At 55.2% G+C, this 23664-nt stretch overlaps 1 protein-coding gene across 1 annotated transcript in view; it reads left to right on the top strand.

Moving 5' to 3' along the window:
• Nucleotides 1-4120: 4120 nt before the first annotated feature.
• The window catches only part of KCNC1 (potassium voltage-gated channel subfamily C member 1), a gene marked incomplete at both ends in the record, with an annotated part of 39538 nt that continues 19994 nt past the window's right edge, over nt 4121-23664 (top strand). Inside the window, one exon of the mRNA XM_079788156.1 lies at nt 4121-4690. Within this exon, the coding sequence (XP_079644282.1) occupies nt 4121-4690 (570 nt within the window). The remainder of the gene's footprint in view (nt 4691-23664) is intronic.

Raw genomic sequence — 23664 nt, 5'->3', positions numbered from 1 at the left:
ACCACAAACTTCCCTCTCTGAAAGGGAGGGGACGAATGGCTATGAGTAAGTGGGGCGGGGGGCACGCCTCAAGAATGAAAAGGAATGAGGCTCTTGGCTGGGCTGAGGGTCTGTGGTTAGTGGTTGTGGGTGAGAAGCTAAGGCTCCATCAGCAATTCCTCCTCCCACCCCCTTTTCTCTGGGGCCTTTTTCCTTCTTGTCCTGTAGTGCCCTCTTGGTTTTTCTGGGCTGTGTGCAAATGCCAGCCTTCTTACAGTGTGAAGAGGGTGTGAGAAAAGAGACTTTTATGTCCCTGCTTAGGACAGAGAAGGTAGGGGGCATTCTTTGAGGCCTGTGCTGGGGGTGTCATCAAGGACAAAGGTGAGAATCCTAAAGTGGGACAGTGTGGGGTACCTCAGGGGTAGTTCCCCTCTCCACCTGGGAGGCTCTTCTCTCTGAGCCTTCTCTGCTGGCCTCATAGGGGATTTTAGGATGTGATGGACACCCTTTGACACTCCCCTGCCCTCCAACCATGGCCTGCTTCTTTTTCTAGCACATCCTGCAGGTCCAGGCCTGACCAGAGCTCCTAATCACCCAATCTTCTCACCTGACCTTCCCCCTCCTAGGAGCCCTATGCCTCTCTCTGTCTTTCCCCCTTCTTCTCTCCACCATCTGGGCATATTTCAGCTTCCCACTGTGACTCACCATGGGTAGTGGCCTGAGTGGGCTCCACACTGACTCCCTGAGAGGCCCTGGCTAAGTCCCTCCCCCTGTCTCGGTCTCAATTAAGGACTCCAGACTCCTTTGGTCTCTGACACTGGGATTCTAGGGTCCTGGCCCCTCTCCTGGCCTTTCTCAGGCCATCCAGGCTTTGGATGAGGTGCTCCTGTGCTCTGGGCACTGTGGAGGGAGGCAAATAAGAAGCATCCCTGGAGGGGCCGATAGTCACTTTTTGGAAATGACAGGGAAGGTTGCGGAGTTATACTTTGATCCCAGGTGGTCCCGCAGGAGAGGGAAGGAATGGAACCCTGGGCCCCTGTGGCTGTCAGAACCACAGAAGGTTTCCTAGGAGGTAAAGAGGGGTGACTCTCTAGCTGGGAGGAAGGGAAGGTTTGGAAAGCCTCTTTCTCATCTCTCCCCACCCTGATTTCTCCCAGCCAGGTGTATGTGCGTCTCCCTCTCTGTGGGTCTATCCTTTTCTTTTCCTTCTGGGGTGTCCATTTCTCTGTTTTATCACCTCATTGCTTTAGGGCAGAGCTTTCTGAGAGCCTGTGTTGAGGATATCTGAATTTGGGCTAGGCTGAGCCACAGCAGGTCAGGCCTCCTCATGGTGAGGGGATGGGGCTCACTGGTTGGGGTGAGAGGGAAACTCAAAGCACTCCCATCCCTGCGGTGTTCTGAGATTGCAGGGGAAATAGCTCCCATTTAGGGGAATAACATGGATCGGATCGATCTCTGGAGGGAGGACTGGCTCCTCCATCCTGGCCCCATACTCCAGCCTTCTCTTTAACTCTGTCCATCTCCACCCGTTTCTGCCCTAACTCTGCCTGTCTCTTTGTCTCTCCTCTTGTCCTTCTCTGCTATCCGTCATCTCTTGCCCTGCCCCTGGTCTCTCTCCAGCCGTCCCGACTCCTCCAAACCGTCTCCCCACCACTCACAGATTTCCCTGGGGCTGGGATTCCCCTGGCCAAGTGAGGGAAGAGATGCCAGCAGCACAGCTTTGTCCCCAGGCCCACAACCGTGTCTGCGGGTCAGTGTCAGGGGACAGCTGTCTGCACAGTTAGCAAGTGCCGACAGGTAAATAAGAGTCGCGTGTCTTCTTAATTAAATCACCCTTTGCCCAGGCAGCCTGGTGTTCGATTGAGCAGGGCTGAGATCAATAAGCCTCTTTCCCAGCACAGCCACCCCTGGAGCTGGGCCTGACCTTCCCAGCCCTGTCCAGGCCCACCTGCCCACGTCCCCACCAGCCTGGGAGCCCCTTGAGGGCAGGCTCTCCTGTGCTCCTGTTGCCGGGGACAGAGCCTGGAACAAGCAGGGAGTAAAGGAGTGATTGCTCAGTTGAGTGAACGGAGGCACTGGCAGCAAACATGGGCCAGGAAGGCTTGGAGGCCCAATCTGCTGCTCCCACCACCAGAGTCATCTTTGAAGCTGCTCCCATCCAGCCCCAGACCCAGGATCTGCTTGCCAACCAGGGCAGCTGAAGTCCTGCGGTGAGAGGAGGGATCTTCAACCTTCAGGACCACCTTCGGACCTCTTAGGGTAGAGCGCCCCTCTCATAAGGGATCCCCACCTAAGGATCCAGGGCTAGTGAGGGAGGATCAGTGAGCAGGATCGATATGGCAGAAGGTGTGGCACTCACAGGAGACTAGGGTCAGCCTGCAGTTATGAAAGGCCGGGGTCAGTAAGGGGTCGAAAGGGGTTAATAAGCATCCAGGATCATTGGATCCTTAGTAGAGAGCTTATAGGACAGCATGTGTGTTATATGTATGGAGGTGGGGGAGACATTTTGAGGTCTATGAGAGAGGGTACCTTTGAAAGGATCATGTGGGCTTCAGATCCCGTGGCAAGGGTCAGTATTAAAGGGTTGCTTGGGGCCGTGTCTCTCCTAGGGATGGGGCGTCTCGGTTCACTAAGGGATAAGACAGTCCCCGGTTGGAAAAGAGAAGGGCAGGTGCGACACTCCTCTCACCTCAGTCTGACCTGGGGAGGCTGACCTAGACGTCTCCCGGAGCCCTCGCCCATCGCCCATCGAGTGGCTTTCCCTTCCGGAAAAGTGAAGCCTTGACGGGTGCCCGGGAGCTGCAGGAGCCGTGCGGGGAGGGCGCCCCCAGCGCCGGGGTTGAGGGAGGCCCAACTCCTTGAGAGGCTGGGAGGGGGCGCGGAATCAGGGCTCTTTAGGACCCAGCGCGGCGCCTCCCTCCGGGGGCGAGTGCGGCTGCGCGCGCCGTTTGCCCGTGTCCGGAGAGCGGCGGGCTGGACGCGGACCGCGCGAGCGAGCAAGCGAGCAAGAGAGCCAGGCAGCAGCCCGGGCGGCAGCAGCGTCGCGGCGGCGGCCGCTCCGCGCCTCACCTCGCTGGCCTCGCCGCGCCGCGCCCCGACCTGCCACCCCCACCTCCCGGGCCCGACGACCGCAGCCCCCTCTCTTCGGCCGGCATCGCCAAGCGCCTGCCTGAAGCGGGGCGCGGAGCCCCGAGCGCAGAGGCACCGGAGCCAGTGCCCGCCGGCCCCGCAGACCGAATCCAGCCCGGAGAACCCCTGCGGGGCCCCACCAGGCTCCACAACTGGGAGCTGTCCCTTCAGCACCGCAGCCGGAGTCCGAGCGCAGCCCAGCGGAACCCCAGCTTGAGCCGGAGCGCAGCGCTCCACGGCAGCCGCACCGAGCAGCGTTCCTGTGCCCCTGTCCAGGGGCCCCGCCATCTCCTCCAAGAGGCGGGGAGAAGGAGAGAGCAGGGCGGGCAGGCGGGCAGGCGCGCCCGCCACCGGGGGGAGCAGGCAGCCAGGCAAGGAAAGAGGGAGGGGGCCGGAGCTCGCCCTGCGCCCCTAGCTGCAGCCCAGCCACGCAGGGAGGAAGGCAGCGGGCATCCATCTCCCCCGCGCCGAGAGCGCGCTGCGGCGACCACTGCACAACAGAGCGCAAATTTCCCCTCCACCCTTCCTCCTTCTGGGGGCTGGTCTATCTGCCTGGCTCTGGGAGCAGCTGACCTTACCCTCAAAAGCTTTGTGTCGCTTTCTACATTTTCTCGCTGAGATGGGGACGGGAGCCCGGTCCCCCCACCCCCTTTTCCCTCCTCCCGGGGCTCGCCGCTGAGCGCCCACCCCTCCCTCTCTTCCTCATTCCCTCTCTCCCGCCCTCCTTTCCTTCTCTGCCTCCTCCGCAGCCGGACCAGCTCCCTCCTACATCTGGCGCCTAGAGACCCTTGGGATCCCGCACACACTCCCGGCCCTGGATCAGCACCCGACAGAAACCTCCCTTGAGTGGCTTGGGTCGCCAGAGCCGCTGTCCTCTGTACCCCCCACCCCACCCCCCGACGGCTGGGGGGAGAGGGGAGGAGGCCGCGCGCCCCCTCCCCGGCGCCAACTCCCCCTGGCGGTCGCTCCCATGGGTGTCGCTGGGCCGCGCCATGCCTAAGGGGGCGCCGCGATGGGCCAGGGGGACGAGAGCGAGCGCATCGTGATCAACGTGGGCGGCACGCGCCACCAGACGTACCGCTCGACGCTGCGCACGCTGCCCGGCACGCGGCTCGCCTGGCTGGCGGAGCCCGACGCCCACAGCCATTTCGACTATGACCCGCGCGCCGACGAGTTCTTTTTCGACCGCCACCCGGGCGTCTTCGCGCACATTCTGAACTACTACCGCACGGGCAAGCTGCACTGCCCAGCCGACGTGTGCGGGCCGCTCTACGAAGAGGAGCTGGCCTTTTGGGGCATCGACGAGACCGACGTGGAGCCCTGCTGCTGGATGACCTACCGCCAGCACCGGGACGCGGAGGAGGCGCTGGACAGCTTTGGCGGCGCGCCCCTGGACAACAGCGCGGACGACGCGGACGCCGACGGCCCCGGAGATTCGGGCGACGGAGAGGACGAGCTGGAGATGACCAAGCGCCTGGCGCTCAGCGACTCCCCGGACGGACGGCCCAGCAGCTTCTGGCGCCGCTGGCAGCCACGCATCTGGGCGCTCTTTGAGGACCCCTACTCATCTCGCTACGCCAGGGTAAGCGGCACTTACCTATCGGAAGATGGGGCGGGGGGTGGGGGTGATTTCGGTAACTGGTACCTAGTGAGTCAAAACTGAAAGGGGGTGCGTGTGGTGTGTGTAAGACAGGGGATGATTTTTTTTTCCGAGGGTGACTAGTTTTGTATGTAGTAAGGTTTGTGTATTTCCGGATTTAATATGTATGAGCGAGTATGAATGGGTGTGTTTGTGTGTGTGAGTGGATTGTGTGTGCATATTTATGTAAGTGTGGTGGTGTATATTTGGGTGCGTAAAGGATGTGGTGAGAAGGAGTGAGCATGTGTAAATGTTTGAGTGTGCAGGAGTGCCTGTGCAGGCATGTGTGTGTCTGCAGATGTACACGGTGAAGGTCTGATCCCCCCCTTTGGGTTTAGGTGTGGGGAGGGAAGCTGGGGCCCCTTCCTTCTTGCCAGGTAAGGGCATCTGGGGCCAGCCAGGGCCCATGGACAAGGGCTTGAGGCCTGAGTCTGCTGCTTGAGATGGACCCCCTCCCTCCGCAGGGAGCAGCCTCAGGCCGTTCTGGAGGAGGTGGTCAAGGGGGGATCTTTATGGTTAATCACTGGCTCGGAAGTTGGTGTAGGACTCAGCTGTGGGGAGGTGGATAGGACTCCTCTGAGACCTGCTCCTGGGCACAGAGACTGTCCTTCCTTGTCAAAAGGGCAGGGTGTTGGAGGGGGGCGCTGGAGCTTATGCCTTGACTTGTCAGGGGCAGAGAGGGGGTGTCCAGGGGGAGCCTACAAGGAGGAAGACTGTGGGGGGGGTGTGTCTTCACCAGCCACCCCCCTTTCATGACTGACCCCAGGTTGTTTCAGGGGAGAAAGGGCATCTGACCTTGGCCCCTCAGGTGGCCTTTCTGGGTCAGTTTCCTCATCTGTAAAACAGGAGAGGGAGGGCTGGTGAATTCTAAGGGCTTTTGCTACTGAACTAAGCCCCAAAGGAAGACACTGGCAGCAGCCACCTCCCTTGGAAGAGATAACCCTTGCCTGTCCTGGGCTCTGTCCTCAGAGGCCTGAGGGGAGCCTAAGGCATGAAGGAGAGGGTCAGAGGTAGTCATTTAAAGCAGAGCCCCTCCCCCATCCATAGCCACCCCCACCCCCGTACCAGGCAAACCGCTGACTCTGCCCACTCTTTCTTTACTGCTCCACAGGCCTTCCCTCCTGCCCATTAGAACTGAGGGGGAAGGATGGGGCGAGGGAGGGGGCAGGAGTGTCTGCTGAGCTGCTGAGGATCATCCGTGTGGGAAAGGGGGCTTGGGGACACTGAGGTGTCCACTAGCAGAAAGAAGCTGTGTTTAGGCACAGGCCTGGTCGATCTGTTACTGAGATAAACACTCAGTGTCTTAGCGTCCTTTGAGGAGGGGTTAGGAGGTCAGAATGTCATACATTAAATCCTAGAATAGATGTGTGTGTGTTGGGGGGGGGGCGGGTAATAGGGAGAAGGCCAAACTCCTCATGCTGCCCCTGCGGACCCTGTCCAAGGTCACCCAGGGAGCTAGAAGCTTAAGCAGGACTAGAACCGGTCTCCTGGGACGTCGTCCTCCTCAGAGGCGCCATCCTCCGGGCCACCTTGGGCTCACCTTTAGGGCTGTGACCTATGTCCCTGAGTTTCAGAATTGGCAGGGGTCATGTGGGGGCAGGTTCCAGCCCCCTCTCCTGTCCATCTTCTCCCACTGAACATTCCTAGGCTGTGGGGTGGACTTCATCCAATGCAGATAAATGGGCTGGCTAGTGGTGTGGAGGCTTGTTGGTGTACAAAACCTTATTTAAAAGTCCTGATTCTATCAAGTGTCCATTGAAGAGCAGACTTGGAGGGAAAAGCTGGGTAGCAGAGGGGAATAGAGATAAGTTGGAAGGTGCCCCCTCCCCCACCCAGCCGATCAATGCCACTGCCTTTTCTCCCCTGTAGCCTCATGGAGTCGTTCCAACTTCCTTCCGTGACAGATGAGGACACCGGGGCCCACAGGGGGAGGGACCTGCCCAAGGGCACACGGAACCGAGGGCAGAGCCTGGATTAGAACCCAGGCTTCCTGCCGCCCTCCCTCCAGCAGGCCTCGCTGCATTGCGCTGCCTCTCTGCGGCTCATCTGCGCAGAGACCAGCGGGCTGCCCTCCCTCCCTCCCCCTCCATCTTTGCTCTGCTGCTGCTGCTGCTGCTGCTGCTGCTGCTGTCACCTTTGTTTACCCCTCCCCCACAGGGGCCCCAAGCCTCCTCAAAGTGGTGGGATTTACTTTTTTTTTTTTTTTTGTAGATTTTAGGCCAAAATCCTGTATGTGTGTGACATTGTATATGTGTGTGAAAGAAAAGCTGCAGGTGTGAGAGGACCTGTGCAAGAGAGATTCTTTGTGGCTGTGAGAGACTCTTCATGTGTGTGAGAAAGACTGTATGCGAATAAAAATATGTGTGAGACTCAGGGTGTGACAGTGGTGTGTGTGATGAGACTGACTGTGACATCCTGTCGTCTCTACCAGAGAAATCCCGTGTGAGTGTGAGAGACAGATTGTGTGTGTTTTGAGAGATGGACTTCGTGTGTGAGAATGAGACTGCGTGGGGGAGAGTGTGTATATGAAGGAAAGAGACTATATGTGTAAGAGAGATACTGTGTGTGTGTGTGAGAGAGAGAGAGAGAGAGAGAGAGAGAGAGAGAGAGAGAGAGAGAGGTTGAGATTCTTGGGAGAGCTGTGAGACTTGAGGTGAGTGTGAATGCATTGATGTGTGAAGCTGTGTGTGTAAGGCTGTGTGGGGAGGGGAATCTATGTGTGATACAGACTGTGTGTGAGAAACTGTGTCCGTGTTGGTGTGTGTGCTTGTATGTGAGATGTGAGAGAGACCTTGTGCTGCCTGGGTGTGAGTGTTCCCTGAGGAAGATGAAACTGCAGACCAGCTTCCTGCCTGCTGCCTCCATCTCCTGGGACCTCTGAGCCGCCTTAGTGAGCAGTTTTGCTCCTCATTTCCCCTCAATAGAAATACTCTGTAGCCCCGGCCAGTTGTTGCCTGGACCAGGGGGTGAGGCCACCTCCCCCAGGCCTTGGCATTGTCTCTGGGAGATAGGGGCTCCGTGGCTGGGGTGGGAGGTCCCGTCTCTTTAGTGGTGACAGAGCAGCTGGTTCCCTGGCCTTCTCTCCTGTGGTTTTCTGGGCACCCAGGCTGAGGGGGTGAGGGTGGGGAGGGGAGCTGGGACACAGTGAGCCCAGCTTGTATTCTGGGGCAAGGGGTGTTGCCCCAGACACACACGAGGAAAGGGTGATGGTGACACTATGTGGCGAGGGCTGTGAAGGAGCTTCCTGGGACTGTGAGTGTAAGAACTGTCCCAGAGGAGGTAATGCTGGGGAAGCTTGGAGGGGCAAGTAGGAATTAGCCAGGCAGATGGCAGGGAACAGCAGTCCCAGCATGCAAAGCCGTGGGAGGTGTGGGAGCAGGCAGGACTGTGTTGAGGCGGCCTGCCCTCCTCTCTTCCCTGGGGGCAGGTGCAGGTCTGAGGCCTTTGGCTTTAATCTATGACTTGCATGTTGTCATCAGGAACATTGTTCTGTGTCAGGTCAGGGTCAATGGTGGGCCCTGTGCCGGAGAGTATCCCGTGTGTGTGTGTGTCTCGGTGTGTGTGTTGACATCTGTCCCCTAGAGTCACTTGACCTTCCAAAATGATGAGCAAATGCCAATGGAAACTCCTCTTCCATCCACCCCACTGCCCACCTCTCCTCCAACTCTAGGTCTTTGTCACTCTGTCTTGTCCCCACCTCCATGGGACCTGCTGTAGTCCAATGCCTCCTCAACTCCCTGGGAAGGAAATTCACCTAGTGGCTGGGATGAAGAGTCCATCCAGAGACTTCTGTTTCTCCCTTGGGTCCCAGCTGACACGGGACTCTTGGAGCCTTGGCTTGGCAGGCAGAGGGACTGGGACAGAGCTGGGACCAGGGCCTTTCTAGGTAGCTTGCCCCTCACCTCAGAGCCCAGATCAGGAAACCCATGAGCCGTGGTGAGGGAGTCACCCCAAGTGCTCCCTGCCACAGTGTATCCCCCATTAGGTGTCCTCTTTCCCAGGATGCTTTTACAGGTGTCCTCATGTCTTTGAATGGTACCTTCAACCCCCCAACCCCAGCTCCCATCCTAGTAAAGAAAGGCAGGAACCCAGAATCTCCTACTCAGAGTCTCAGCCTCTTCACCCCTAAAATAGGCATAATGATAGAACCCACACCCAGAGGGCTGTAGAAAGATTGACTGAGGTAATATGTGGGGAGCCCCGAGCCACAGGGCCTGGCATGCAGTAAGTGCTCAGTAAATGTTGGCTGCTGGTGTTACTCCTGTTAGTTGTATTACCATTTTACTTCATGACTCTCTAGACTCCATCCTTTGCCCTCTGTCTCCATGTCCACCCTCCTGCTTCAAGCCACCACTGTTTCCCTCAGGCAAACTCTCCAACAGCTTCCTGACTGCTCTCCCACCTCCAGTCCCTGCACCTACAGTGCATCCTTCACTTGGCAACCACAGAGGTCTCTAACTCACAAGTCTGACAGCTCACCTCCTTGCCTGCTTAACACCTTTTATTGCTTCCCCAGCTCATAGCTGCCTGCCTCTTCAGTCTCCTCTGGCCTGGCTGTCCTCATCGCTCACCGAGCTCCAGCCACCCCGGCCTCATTTCAGTTTCTTGCATGTGCCAGGTCTGCCTACCTCAGGGCCTTTGCATATGCTGTTCCTGCTGGCCCACTCTTTGCTCCTAGTTTGCCCCTCATCATCCTTCACACCCTGCTTCCAACATCAGTTCCTTGGTGATGCCTTCCCAGACTCCACAGTCTGGGTCAGGATTCAGAACCAGAGTCCTTGCCTTCAGAGACGCTATCTGGTTTGTAGTAAAATGTTCATTAGCAGCCTTGCTTGATTCAGGTTTGTCTCCGCCTCCAGACGCTAAGCTTCTTACATAAGCAATAGGATCTATTATTATGGAAGATGAGGAAGCTGAGGCCCAAGGTCACACGTGAGCAGGTTATTTGGGAGGCTGGTTCAGAAACCCAGGTCTCTAAATTCCTGCTCAGTAGCCTGGGAACCCCCATGCACCTTAAGACACCTCAGGGGATGTTTGGAATCTGGTGCTCTGGGGGCAGCAATTTGTGCTCCCTAACCCTGGGCAGGAGATCTAGCATCTGCCAGAAGCTTTGGAGGAGATTAGCTCAAGCCTACCCCCCACCCCACCCCAACCCACCTCGTCTCAGTGGTGGGGGAGGGGGTCTGGTGGGGACTCATTTCAGGGCCGGCTGCCTGGGCCAGGGATCTCAGGGAACTTCCAAGACAGCTGAATATAGTGCTACAGCTATTCTGAGCAGTCCCATGACCAGTGTATTTGCTCTGGACCAAAAGGTCAGGGCCTCAAGCCACTGTCTCCCGTCAGCCCCCAGGCCAGTCTGGCCACCACCCTGGCCTGAGCTTCCCTTCCCTGGGTGCAGGCTCAAAGGAAAATGTGTGTGTGTTTGGGGGCAGCGGGGAGCTAAGAAGTTACAGGGAATGCTGGCTGCCCAGTCCTTATTCAGCAGGGGAACCGCTTGGGTGGGAGGGACTACCCTTCACATACATGGGACTATTGGAGCAGATGGGTGCCCCCAGGCTACCTCTAGCCACTTTTCTCTAGTGGAGAAGAAACAGGCTCAGAGAAGGAAAGACACTTGCCCAAGACCACACAGGAATCAGTGAGACTCAAACTCACACCCGAGACTCTTGGTCCAGGGTCTGGCTGTTTGCATTTCTTTTGGCTCTCAGCTTTTGAAGAACACCAAATCTTACCTGTGGCATTCTTTTCCTCCTCCCTTTATTTCCTCCCTCTGAGGAAGGGAGAATAAGCAGTTACCTGCCCTCCTACCTCTCTTCCCTGATCCTCCCTTCGGGCCCAGCACAGCTAGGTGAGACCTCCACAGGTCAGTCCACCCAAATTGGCCAAAATCCTGTTCTTATCATTCCCCAAGCAGGATTTTCCAGAACCCCCTTCTTTTCCTGAATCACAACACTACTGTTTACTAAGGCATTTATTATGTGTCAGAAGTCTTAAGAGTTTAATTTACATATTCTCATTTAATTCTTACAAGAATCCCATGGAACTGTATTATTATTAGCCTGCCAATGTCACAGATGAGGCTGCTGAGTCTCAGAGAAGTTTAGTAACTTATTCAAGGTCACTTAGCTGACGAGTGGTAAGAGCCAGCATTCAGACCTGGGTCGGCCTGCCACCGGAGTTCTGCCCATAACCACTGCTCAGTGCTGCCTCCTGTCGCTTCCAAGGATGGTGGGGTCTCTGGCTTGCTGTGGCCCAGGCTTGGGTGTTTATCTGGTTCCCACCCTCTGGCAGCTCCTGGAAGAGGGTTTTCAGAAGGTGTCTCAAGCAGCCCCAACTGCAGGCTCCTCTATGGCCTGCAGGGAGGTGGCAGAGAGCTTGGGGAGGATCACAAGTTATTCTGCATGAGGCGATGCATGGTAGCAATGCTGGCTCCTCCTCAGCTTGGCATTTGAGGCCTTCTGCTCTGGACCTACCATGTCTCCCACTCCCTTCGGACAGGCTCCTCCCTGGCATCCTCACCTTCAGCCCTCATTCCAACCTCTGGTTTTTGCTCATCTCTTCCCCTCCATCAGTTTTTGCTGAACATGAAAGACCATCCCTCAAGGTCCCTAATGCCTAGCCTGGCTACTCTGCCCCTTGATGCCCTCCTTTAAGAGTGAGGGATCTGGGTTGGGCATGGAGTCACCAGGTTTGCATGATTTGAGGTCAGCTATGGAGGCTTGTGGCTGGGGACAGGCAGGTCCTCAGGATTAGGGACCTGCCCAGGTATGTGGAAAGATGAGGCCACAGACAAGGCCCCGGATGCAGGTATCATGCAACTGAGCCGGATCAAGATCTGTAGCTAGGCCATTAAACCAACCAGGTTCCCTTGGGCAAGTTCCATGGTCCCTTCAGGCTGCAGTTTCTCCACCTGTAAAATACGGAGGTCATTCTAAATGACCACCAAGCCCCTTCCCAGGTCCAACATGCCAGGAGTAGAGGAATTCTGGGCTTCAACTTCCCAGAGGCTCTGTGGGAGCCACATTCATCCTTCCCCAGCTCTCCTTCCTCCTCCTCGGCCCAGCTCTTCTCTAGGGCCCCTGTGAACTCTCCTGGCAAGGGTAGGAGCCCATGGCAGTGGGGTCTAAAGAGCTTCCTCCTACACTCATTCAGGCTCCCTCAACCTGCTCTCATCCATTCATTCAAGGCACAGTAATCACCCTCTGCTTGGGGTCTGTTCTGGCGCTGGGCCCCTGGGAGACATCCGTGGCATGCTCTTTCATAGGCACAGACCCGGGGGTACCACCTCTTTAGGGGGTGCTTGCTCAGGCCCAGCGGGTGGCACCTGTGGCCCTCTTTCCCAGGCCCGTCTCTTGGCTATCTGCCCTCTGAGAGCTGCAGGAAGGTGCACTCGGAGAAGAGATGCTGTGCCAGGCTGTAGGGCTGGAGCAGGGTGGGGGCTAGCTTCGCTGGTGTAGGGGCGCTGTGGAGAGGGGAGCAGCGAGCTGCTGCTTTGCTGGATGAGGCTGGGTTAGGGGTGTGTGCAATGGCTGCTACGGGGGCTGCAGGGGAGGTTGTTGGAAGACTCCCACCCATGGCTGACTCTCAGATTACTTGGGATGCTTCAAAATTGGTCAGGCTCCTGGGCTCTGTCTAGCAAGAATTTGATTCTTAGATCGTAGGGTCAGGCCAGTATGTTTCCACTCCCAAATGATGCTGATGCTCAGAGAGGGAGGGTCTGCAGCGGGGGACATGGGGGCTCTTGCTACTCAGTGTGGTCCTCTGAGCAAAGCATCAACGCGTCACCTGGGCAGTGTTTAGAAAAGAAGAGTTTAGCGCCCCTCCCCCCAAGATGTACTCATTCAGAATCTGCATTTTTAACAAGAGTCCCAGATGAATCATATGTTAGAGTCTGAGAAGTACTAGATGTGGGCAACAGTTCACAGTAGAGGGGAAGTGTCAGGATGCAGAGGGGCCTGGATGGGTGCGTTCAGGGTAGCAAAGCTTCACCGGTGATTCTGACCTTTCCTGGGGCCCAAGACGTTGGCGTCAGTTAGGGTGATGGGCCTGGGCATGAGTCCCCAGGTCAGTAAATGGCACCTGTGTCCAGTTGCTCAAACCAGAAACCTTGCCATCATCCTGGCTTCTCTTTCCCTCACACCTCAGCAGATCCTGTGGTCTTCACGTTGAAAACTTACCCAGTCTCACCACCTTCACCGTTACCTTCCTGGTTGAAGCTGCATCTTCTGTCCCCGGGATTGCTGCAAACTGCTGCTGTCCTTGCCAGCACCTTCTCCACACCATGGTCAGGGCCATCCTGGTGAAATGCTAGTCAGACCGAGCCACCCTGCTCTGCCTCACTCGGGGGAGGAACCCAAGTCCTCATGAGGGTTATAAGGAGCCCCTTACGATCTCCACTGAGTTCCTGCATCCCACCCATCCCTCTGCTCCCCTGCCTCTCTCCTCTGTGCTCATTCTGGCCTCCTGGTCAGTCCACCAGCAGCTGCTCTGCTTCTGCCTCAGGACCTTTGCTCTCGAGGTTCCTTCCATGGGGGAGCACTAGCCCTCAGATTCCTCCCTCACCTCCAGGTCTGCACTCAGATGTCATTGTCTCAAATCGCACCCTGCCTTTCCCTTCCCCCTTTCATGCTTTCCTGTTTTCTCTTTGGCATTTACTGCCATCTGAGTGTAATACTTATTTACCTGGTTTCTTGTCTGCTTCCCCCCACTAGAATGTAAGTTCCACAAGGACATGGACTTTTGTCTCTTTTATACATTTTTCTTTGCTTAGAACCTAGAAGAGGGTCTGGCACATAGTGGGTGCTAAATAAATATTGATTGAAAGAATGATAAGGAGCCACAGTTCAAGACATAGGTCAGACATTGGCACATCACCTTTGAGCCTGTTACTGCTTGGCCCCCTCCTTCCTTGCCTCACCTAGAAACGCAGTCCCTCCATCCCACAAGCCTGCAGCCCCGATGGAGAGGCAGAGGCTGAGGCAGTGCTGGGAGTGCTGGGTGCCCTAGTCAGGGCTCCACCTGCCACTGTCGCTGCCCAGGGCCAGATGAGGCCCTTCACACGCTGGCCCCTCCATCTCTCCAAACTCCTCCACGCGGCATCAGCCCAAGCACTACCAACAGCCGTGGCTCAGAGGCTAACAAGTTGTTTTCTAAAACCAGGACGCACAAGCTCTTAGGATGGTGACATTGCAAGGACACTGAATTCCCGGGTCCACTCGGTCCAGCCCAATGCCCAAGTCCAACTCCCTTAGGATTCTGTTTCCCCTGATGGCCAGCTAGGTTCTTTTTCTCCTTCTCCCTTCCCGACTCCTTCCCCGTCTACTTCCCTCCCTTCCTTTTCCCCTCCCATGGGCCCCTTTCCTCTACCAGTTGTGTTGGTGGGAAGTTCTAGGCATTTGTTACTGGCTTTCAACACAGATTCTATCCCTCGAAGGCCTAGCATACTCTTTTCCCCCTGAATCCCCCTGCTTTGAGCCTTCATTATGTCTTCAGTAGAAAGTGGGTGGGCTTCACAGCCGGCCCCCTCTTCCTGGCTACCTGACCTTGGCACTATGACCTGGAGCCTTGTTCTGCCCAAGAGCACAGCCTCTTGAGCCAGGAGACCTGCGTTCGAATCCCAGCTCGACCACTTCCCAGCTGTGTGACCTTGGACAAGTTCCCTAACCTGTCTGGGCCTCAGGAGAGGGATATTAATAGCACCTCACTCATAAGGAAGTCACGAGGATTGAATGTGTTAAGCACTTCGCCTAGAACCCTGAACATAAGTGCTTAATTACCATGGGTTCCGTTATTGTCTTTTTATCCGCGCTTGGCTCTAAAAGGGCCAAGCAAACCCTCACCTGTTCCCTGTCTGCTTCCTTCTTTCTGCACTGACTCTCCCTTTAAATACCTCTCTAGGGGTCACCTCACCTACCTTGGCCCTGAGGGCTCCTCCTTCCAGAGTCGGCCTCCCAGGGGCCAGATTTCAGAGTGCCTGGCTTCTGCCTTGGTGCTGCCACAAATCTGCTGTGTGTCCTGGGCAGGTCACGGTCCCCTCAGAGCCTCAGTCTCCCCATCTGTTGTAATGGACTGCTCATCTGGGCTCTACCTTCCTGCCCAGCTGTACTGGGGAATGCGAGACATGAATGGGGGAACTTTCACCTACAGGTGGAGAGGGAGGGAGGGCCATTGACACCAGGCTGTGGTCAGGAGCCAAGCACGGGGACCTGAGATGCTGACAAGTATGCCAGCGTGGAGAGGCTGGCAGGCGGGGGGATGCGTCACAGCTCAGGATTAAAGCATCTCCTCGTTACAGCGGATGCTCAGGCACGGGGAGCAGTGGCAGCAGGAGCCTGGCAGACCCCAGGAGCTGCTGCAGGACAGGCGCTAGGGCTGGGGCTCCTACTGGTGCCAGTGGGTGGTACCCACTCTGGGGCTGGGCGGCCCCGCCACACCGACGCCAGGCGGGATGGGGACGAGCTAATGTTAACTGAGGTGGCCCCAGGCAGCTGAGCTCAGGAGGCTGCAGGGGCCAGCCTCACTGGGCCAGGGATCAGATGCTGCTTCAGCCCGGGCCATGGCAGCCAGAGGAAACTTTCTCAAGCCCGTGCAGGGCCTCGGATACCCCATCCACCCGACACAACCCAGACCCTGCTGGCCTGGCAGGCCTGATCCTGCTCACCCTGGCTCCAGCTGCAATGCACAAACCCCTGGACTCCTGCCCCTAATGGCTCCCCCACTTTACCGCTTTCCTTTCCCATCCTCAGTGCAGAAAGGGACTCCTCTCCCTACATCCCTACTCTGCACATAAAGAGTCTGTGTGGGTCCCCTGCCAGGGGCTGCTGTTAGCACTCATTCATTCAAAAAAAATATTGAGCACTTACTAGGTAACAGATACTGGCCACAGGGGCTGCACAGTCTGGACCTCCAGGCAGCTGGGCCTCAGAGAGGGAAGGAGATTGTGGGGCCACTCATGGCCACCACACACTAAGGGGTGAGCTGTTCCCTGAGGGGGCTGTGCAGCTGGAGAGAAGTTGGTGAGGGAGCCAGAGGTGAGGGGCCCTTCCAGACAAAGTCCTGTGAGCAATTTCCATTCACATAGCCTTCGATGGCTGCTCACCTGGCTCTCACTCCAGGTGTGTTGTTGAGAGAAGACGGTTAGGATAGTAATTAGCACAGCAGACTGGAGCCACACTGCCAAGGTCCACACCTAGGTGTGACCTCTGCAAGCTTCAGCCACCTCAGCTATGAGGGAGCGATAATAAGAGTCCCCATGTCAAGGCGATGCTATGAGACCCAAAGAAATAAGCTACAGAAAGCCCTCAGCACAGTGCATGGCACAGCCTAGTGTCCCTCTGGGCACCATTTGGCACATGAGGCCTCTTTCTAGGAGGCTCTGCAGACACTGGCCTTACCCCCTGGAGGCTCTGAGAATAGGAACCTAGTGTCTTCAGGGCGGTTTCGGTGACCAGGGAGGCTTCAGTGGTCCCCCAGGGAGTGTCTCTACCCCTGCAGTTGGTAGAATAGGCAAGTGGGACTTCCTTGGGCCTTGTCACCAGGACTGTGAACATGCTTTAGACCCCAGGGCCAGCATCTTACACTTAGAGATTAATGTTTTATGCTCAACCTCAGGGGCTCTCTGAGCAGCTGTGAGAAACACAGTCACCTGCTGAGCTACCTCGAGCCAGCCAGAGGCCCGGGCTGAGGGCCAGAGGCTGGGCTCCTGGAAGCGCATGTGGCTGTCATCTGCTCAGGGTTGCCCAGGGCAGTGTGCTTCTCCCCGTGTTGCCATGGTGCTCCTAACTTGTCCCCTGACCAGTCCACACACCAGGAGCATGGTCCTTGTCCTTCTGGGCCTTAGTGTCTTCACCTATAAAGCATGCATAATGATGTCCCCTGCCTCTCGGCAATGCTGGGAAAATCCACTAAGACCAGAGGCAGAAAGATCATTTGTGAGGGAGAAATATGACTCATTGCAGGGCCACGTGCAGGAGGAGACCCCCATCTCGAGGGCAGGGCGAATGTTGAGAGGGGACGCGGTAGAGGTGAGAGCACAGGCCTTGGACCTGGCTGGGCCTGGGTTTTGGTCTTCCCGCTGCCTCGGTGTGGGCTAGGGCAAGTGTCATCTGGCTGAGCCTGTTTCCTCCTGTGTGAATGGAGGGAGTCTCAGACCAGAGCCCCAGGATGGTACCTGGCATACAGGAGGCCCTTCTGCGGGTTAGACCTGAGGCACCGTTGCCACCCTGGTCCCCCTGGTCCTGAGTTCAGATTCCCCAGGGAGCTGGTATGAGGCTTTGGCCGAGCCACAGAGACAGGGAGCCTGCCGTGGAAGCCTTGTCTGATGGCCCCACAGCCTCGGGGGCACGAGCCACTGTCGCCAATGATATATTTAGCGACACAAAGGTCAGAAATGCCAGGAGCTGGCTTCCTTCTAGGCGGCAGGAGTCGTCTCTCCCGAGGCCTGGCTGTCACCATGCAGATAATTTTTTCCTGTCTGGCCGTCAGGGATCTGAGTAAAAGCCTCAGAGTGAGGAATCACTGTGGTTTGCCCTGGCTTGCTGCGCTTTCCATGGCCATTGGCCCTTCTCCAGCCCTGTTGTGCTGCCCTTGGAAATTCCAGCAGTCCTGCCTTTCCGGGCCACCCACCCTTGGCCTCCAGGCACATCAGCCGTGCCCCCAGCATGCTCTAGCTCCCCCTGCCTCCTGCCTTTGCTTATTCTGTTCCCTCCACCAATATGCCCTTTCTTCCAACTCTACATATCTGAATGGATCCTCCTCCAAGGCCAGCTTTGATGGCCCCTTCTGTCTGGAGCCTTTCCTGACCCCCGCCCCCCGCCCCACCCCGCACCCGCCTCCAAGAGGCTGTTCTCCCAGAGAACTCTTCCTGCCCTTGACCCAGCTGACCTGTTGAGGTTACATGTCTTCCTGACAGCTGCAGCCTCTTAGAGGACAAGGACCAGTTTAAGCAATGATAGTGCCTGTTATGTAACATAGAGCCAGTCCATCTTGGCTGAAGCAGCATACTTCACAGCAGCCCTGTGAGGTAGAAGGATTCGATATTATCTCCATTGTATTGATGAAGGAAAAAAAATGCCCGGAGAGATTAAATATGTTTATATAAGACCACATGGTTAGTAACTGGTGAAAGGAGATTAGACCCCAGTCTTCTTTGGGGGATTAAGAAGGTGAATTAGCAGGCCAGTGTTCCTTCCTGCCCTACTATGCTATGGTTCTCTGGTCAAGAATGAGGTGGACAGATGGATGAGGGACAAGTGGATGAAAGAATGGATAAAAAGATGGATATGTGGATGGGTAGGGATGAAGGGATGGAGGGAAGGACGTATGGATAGATACCCAGATGGGTGGGTAGCTTAGTGGATGGGTCAACAAATGGATGAATGTGAGGGTGGATGAATACATTTCTAGTCTCTAGGCTTCAAGGCAGGAGAGGAAGTCCCACCTCTCATCAAATGAAAACAGCCCAGAGAATGGCACTTGGACGCTGAAGACTTTAAGGTGGAAGGCAGAGTGGAGCAACCCAGCCCATGAATGGAGAACGTGGGTTTGCCAGATGCAGGAGAGGGGTGGTCTGTGGAGTGAGGGAGCTGGGAACTGGAGGCAGGGACTGGCCTAGGGGACTGGTCCACTCTCAAAGGTTAGAGGCTCTGATGGAGCAGCACCAGGACAGGCTGGGAAGAAATTGCAGGCAGTGCCATGTGACAACGGAGGCGTCAGGCCCAGGGTGTTTCGGATTCCCTGAAGCCACTGGAGGGCAGATAGTGAGTAGGGGATTGGCCTCTGAACCCCAGAACATGCTGAGCATACCTGAGGAATGTGCCTTCCTGAGGTATACCAAGCTTGGTATACCGAGATCCACCATCTTCCCACTGCTTTTTGCCGTCAATCCCAGGCTCTAGATATGAGCTCCAAGGCTTTCATTCTAATTGCCTAGCAAGGGCCAATAAAGGGACCATGAACATAGGTAGGTGGCCAGTAGTTGAGCTTGGCAGGGCCTGGAGGCTTAGAATCTGTTAGCCTAGAGCAGATGCTTTCAGCTGGAGCTAAGGATCTCCATTCACACAAGGCACAGTGCTGTGAGCGTCTGTACTCACAGACACAAAGCCTTGCTCTGGTGTCCCCCGGCACCAGGCTGCACCCCCACACACACATACACTGACCCCAGCAAACCAGGTCCCAAAGAGAGTGCCTGGTGCGCTGCTAACTGCTCATTATAATCGTGACTGCAGCTAAGTATAGCTCCCACTCACACAAGACCAAGACAACAAGGGAAAGTCTTTCCATACAAAAGCTGCACATGCAGTCACACAAACATCTGCACACACATGCTCCCCACCGTCAGGCATGCCAATGGCCTTGGAGGCTTGTGGACCCGTCCTTGCACCAACACAAAGTTTTTCATTCATTCACTCAGGCACCCATTCTATCAATGTTTGTAGAGGGTCTAGGGGAGTGGTTAAGAGCATGTGTTCTGGAGTCAGACAGAGCCTAACTCCTTCACCTCCCAGGTGCATGATCATGGACAACTTAACCTCTCCAAGCCTCAGTTTCCTTCTTTGTAAAATTGTGATGGTAACCGCAGTGTGGACCTCAGAGATGATATATGGGCAATGAGATGAGTCATGTAAGAGTGCCTAGGAACGGGTCCAGCTCAGGATTAGTGTCAGCACACAGTAAGTATCTTTATCCTCATGATTGATACCTACTATGTGCTTAGCTCTGTGCTGGGAGCTTTATGTAAAGCTGTTATTTCTGGAGGTGGTTGTGAAATGTACCTGTTGTATAATAGGCACTCAGTAAATACTTGGTGATTGAAGCAACGAACAATTGTGTGAAAGCTGCATCAATGGATGGCCGGATGTCCTTGGAGCTTTCTTCTTTCGGGAGGAGCCGCCCTCACTTGTATCTCATCCAGGCTGTCTCTGGTAGGATCTAGGTGTTCTTGTGGGTAGCACATGGGTCCTGGAGATAGAGCTGGAGCTTGAGTGGATCCAGGCCACTCTTCGCTTTGCAGATGGGGAAATGCAGCCCAGTGGGAGCAGGGACTTCTGGACTGGCACTAGGCAAGGCTCCGTCTGTGTGGAAAGGGGCTGGAATTCCATCCAGCCTGAGTAAGAAACAAGCTTCAGGATTTGAAGGTGCTGTCACTGTTTCCAGCCTTTGAATAGGCCGGCAGCTAAACTGGCTCGGCCATCTCCTCCCATTGCACCTCCTCAAAAAGAAAGTGACATTTCCTGGTGCTTTTTAAAGCCCAGGGTGGCTGGGCCGGCCTGGGTGTGGGATAGGGAGGGGGCAGGTGGTGCTGGAGTCACACAGCCCAAGTCTCTCCTCACCTTGAGTGATCTCAAGATGCTGGGAATAGACATGGTCTCATGTCGCCATGTGTCCCAGATTCCAGTTCTGATGCCCAGATTCTAGATTCCACACCCCAGTGCCCGCATGTTGGTTTTGAATTCCAGGTTCCCATGCCAGGTTCTGCCCCCTGGCAGTACTCGGGGTGTTGAACTTCATAACCTGTGCCTGCAGCTGGCAGGAGCCTCTGTGCCCTGTGCTCACGCTCCTCAGTCATTCATGTCAGTGCTGGTGGGGACTCAGGTCTTTGTGTATTGAGTGTGCCCATTGCCAAGAGATGAACGTGATTGTGCCTGCTGCCCATGTGTATGTGAGTCTGCTGTCAATGAGTGTGCCCATTGCCAGTGTAGACGTGGGTCTGCTCTCAATCTCTGCCCGTTGCCAGCGTAACAAACAATCTCTGTGGAGACTTGAGTTGATGAGAACATAGCTGAGTGATTTGTGAGTGCATCCGGGGCCAGTTTAGTCACAGACTCGTGGATAGAGATTATCCTCTATCAGCGTAGATGAAGATCTGATGTAAGCGTGGTCAGTGCCAGTGTAAGGGCCAGTCTGACATCAGTGACCGTGCACATTGCCAGTGTAGACGCAGATACAGCATCAGTAAATCAGTGATTGTGTGCACTGCCCGTACAGAAGAGGGAAAGTGGGCCCCAGAGGAGAGGTTCCCTTCCTAAGGAGGCTGAAGGGAGTAAACTTCTTATGCCCATTGTGTCGATAGAAGGACTGAGGCCAGCGGACACAGGACGTGTATCCAGGACCTTCCTACAGAGGGGAAGCTGTGCTCTTGCTTAGCTGTGCTCCTGGCTCCTGAGCACAGTGTGCTGCATGTAGCTAGGCCTGGCGGCAGGGCCAGCCTGATCCCCAGATCCAGCCACTTCATGGGCGATAAATGTGAAAACTCAGTAAATTAGATAGTGTCAAGTATCAATACTCATCCAACTGGACACTTACATTGGGAGACTGTTATTGTGTGTGTACTCTACCTCAGTAAAGCTGGGGGAAAGTTTGTGTTCAAAAATGGTACGCGCAATGTGCGGGGTGTGGAATAAGGGAAGCCAGATTGGTTGGGGGGTGCTGGTTGAAATTTAAAATAAAGTGGTCAGAGTGGGCTGGCACTTTCATGAGACGGTGAGGGAATGAGCCCTGAGGATAACTGGGCAGAGGGAACAGCCAGTGTGAGGGCCCTGAGGCAGGCATGTGTCTGGTATATTTAAGGACCATGTTTCAGGAGGCAGGTGTGTCTGGAACAAAGATGGCCAGTGGCAGGAGAGGAGCTTGGAGGGGTAATGGCGGACCTACAGGGCATTGTGAGGACCTTGGGTTTTCCTCTGAGAGAAATGGTGAGCAGGGTTCAGGGCAGAGACATGACACAGTCAGATTTACATGTTGAAAGGAATGTCTGGCTGCTGGGATGAAGGTAGTCCTAGCGCACCAGGAATCTTGCAAGCTGAAAGACCAGTTAAGAGGCTCTCACCATAATCTAGAGGGAAATGATGATGGCTGGGACAGGGTGGTAACAGTGGTTGTGGGAAGTGGTCAGATTCTGGATTTATGTCAAGCTGAGCCAACAGGATTTCCTTATAGACTAAATGGGAGGTGTGACAGAAAGAGAGGTGTCAAGGATGACTCCCCGGTCTTTGTTAAGGATGGAGCTGCTATCTCATGAGATGGAAAAGGCTGCAGGCCGTGGGGTTGATGCAGGAGTTGGTTGATTTGTTACGTTGGTGAGAGAGCTATTAGACCTCCACCTAGGGATGCTAAGGACTGGGACGCTGAAGTCCTGAGCTCCGTAGGAGAGCTGGACAGCAGGTAAACATTTAGGCGTATGCTGTTAGTGGGACTTGAATGGGTGATGGTGTTTAAGCCTTGAAACGAGGTGAATCACTGAAGTGAATGAGTGTAGACGGAGAAGAGGACCAAGGACTGCCCGATAGTTAGAGGCTGGGACAAGAGGTTGGCAAAGGACATCAAGAAGGAGCAGTCAGTGAGGTGGGAGAAAGTCAAGAGACAGTGGGGCCCTGGGAAGTGTAATAAAAAGGAGGGAGTGACCAGCTGTTTCAGATGCTGTCTTTCTGCCTAAAATGCTCTTCCTCGTAGCCTATGTTTCCCTAGTTGATTCTTACCCATCCTTCCAACCTCTGCACTTGTCACCTCCTCCTGGGGGCTGCTCTAACCCCAAGACTCATTGCCTAAGACCCATCAAATGGCCCAGCCAGCATAGCTTAGTGGTTGAGCGTTGACCTATGAACCAGGAGGTCAGGGTTTGATTCTTGGTCAGGGCACATGCCATGGTTTCGGACTCGATCTCTAGATTGGGACATGCAGGAGGCAGCCGCTCAGTGATTCTCTCTCATTATTGATGTTTCTCTCTCTCTCTCTCTCTCTCTCTCTCTCTCTCTCTCTCTCTCTCTCTCTCTCCCGCCTCTCCCTCTCCCTCTCCTTTCCTCTCTGAAATCAATATATATATATATATATATATACACACACACACACACACATATATATATCCCATCAAATGCATTGTGCATTCTTGAAGCCCTCATCACCTCATATAGGTATGTATTTGCTTGTACAGTTATTTGATAAATAGTTCCCTCTGCCAGGTGGCTGTTTGGTTCACTCTGTACTCAGTGCCCTACACAGGCCTGGGATTAGGAGTAAATATTGTTGGAAAGAGAGCAGGTGGACAGTCAACTCTGGTCCTACCTGGGCTGTGCCCACTGCCCTCCTTGAGCTGTCCCTCTTGGGTCACCTTTTTATTCCTTTCTCCCCAACATACACACACATATATATACACATGCATACCCTATTGGGAGTTAGGACCCCTGACTCGATGAAAAAAAAAATGGGCACAGGGGAAAATTTCCCTGTGGATTCCTAGTGGACATACCATGAAGCTTGGATCCTCAGTTTACTCATCTGTCAAATGGGGACAATCAGGACAGACCTGCTGATGGCCCAGATAGTGTGTGTGTGTGTGTGTGTGTGTGTGTGTGTGTGTGTATGAAAGAGATTTGCAAGTGGAAGCGGTAGCACATAGTGGTTTGGGGGTCAGAACAGCCTGGTTTCAAATTCTGCCTACCACTTCCGAACTGTGAGGGTTTTTGAGGTTTTGCACTTCGTAATCACTCTGAACCTCAATTTTCTTGTCTGCAAAATGGAGGAAATAACACCTCCCTTAGAGAGGTTTTTTAAAGATGAATGAGATCATGTTGGTAATGGCGGTCATTGTTACTTGATAGCAGAGGACAGTGAGGCTCAACAAAGCTAAACACTCCCCCATGCCACCAAGGGGATTGTAAGGATTAAAAAGGGTAAAGCATGTGATCCATTTAGCCATGCACAGTGAGTGCTCAAGAAAAGCAGGCTCTGAACCAGGCCAGGGAGTTGGCCCAAGACAGGGAGTGTGATGGAAGCGGAGGCCTGGCCTGCAGCAGGGATGGCTCAGGGGTGGGGTCGGAGGCCCACCTGCAGCTGTGGGCAGGGCTGTCACAGAGAAGAAGAGAAGCAGGTGTGTTTGGTGACTCCAGAGGGCAGAGCTGGGGTCACGGGGAGAGAGGGGCAGG

This window comes from Cnephaeus nilssonii (genome assembly GCF_951640355.1).
Source record: "Cnephaeus nilssonii genome assembly, chromosome: 13".
NCBI classification, from domain to species: Eukaryota; Metazoa; Chordata; class Mammalia; order Chiroptera; family Vespertilionidae; genus Cnephaeus; species Cnephaeus nilssonii.
Note: the sequence above shows the minus strand (reverse complement) of the source record. Positions and strands in the feature narration are given on the sequence as shown.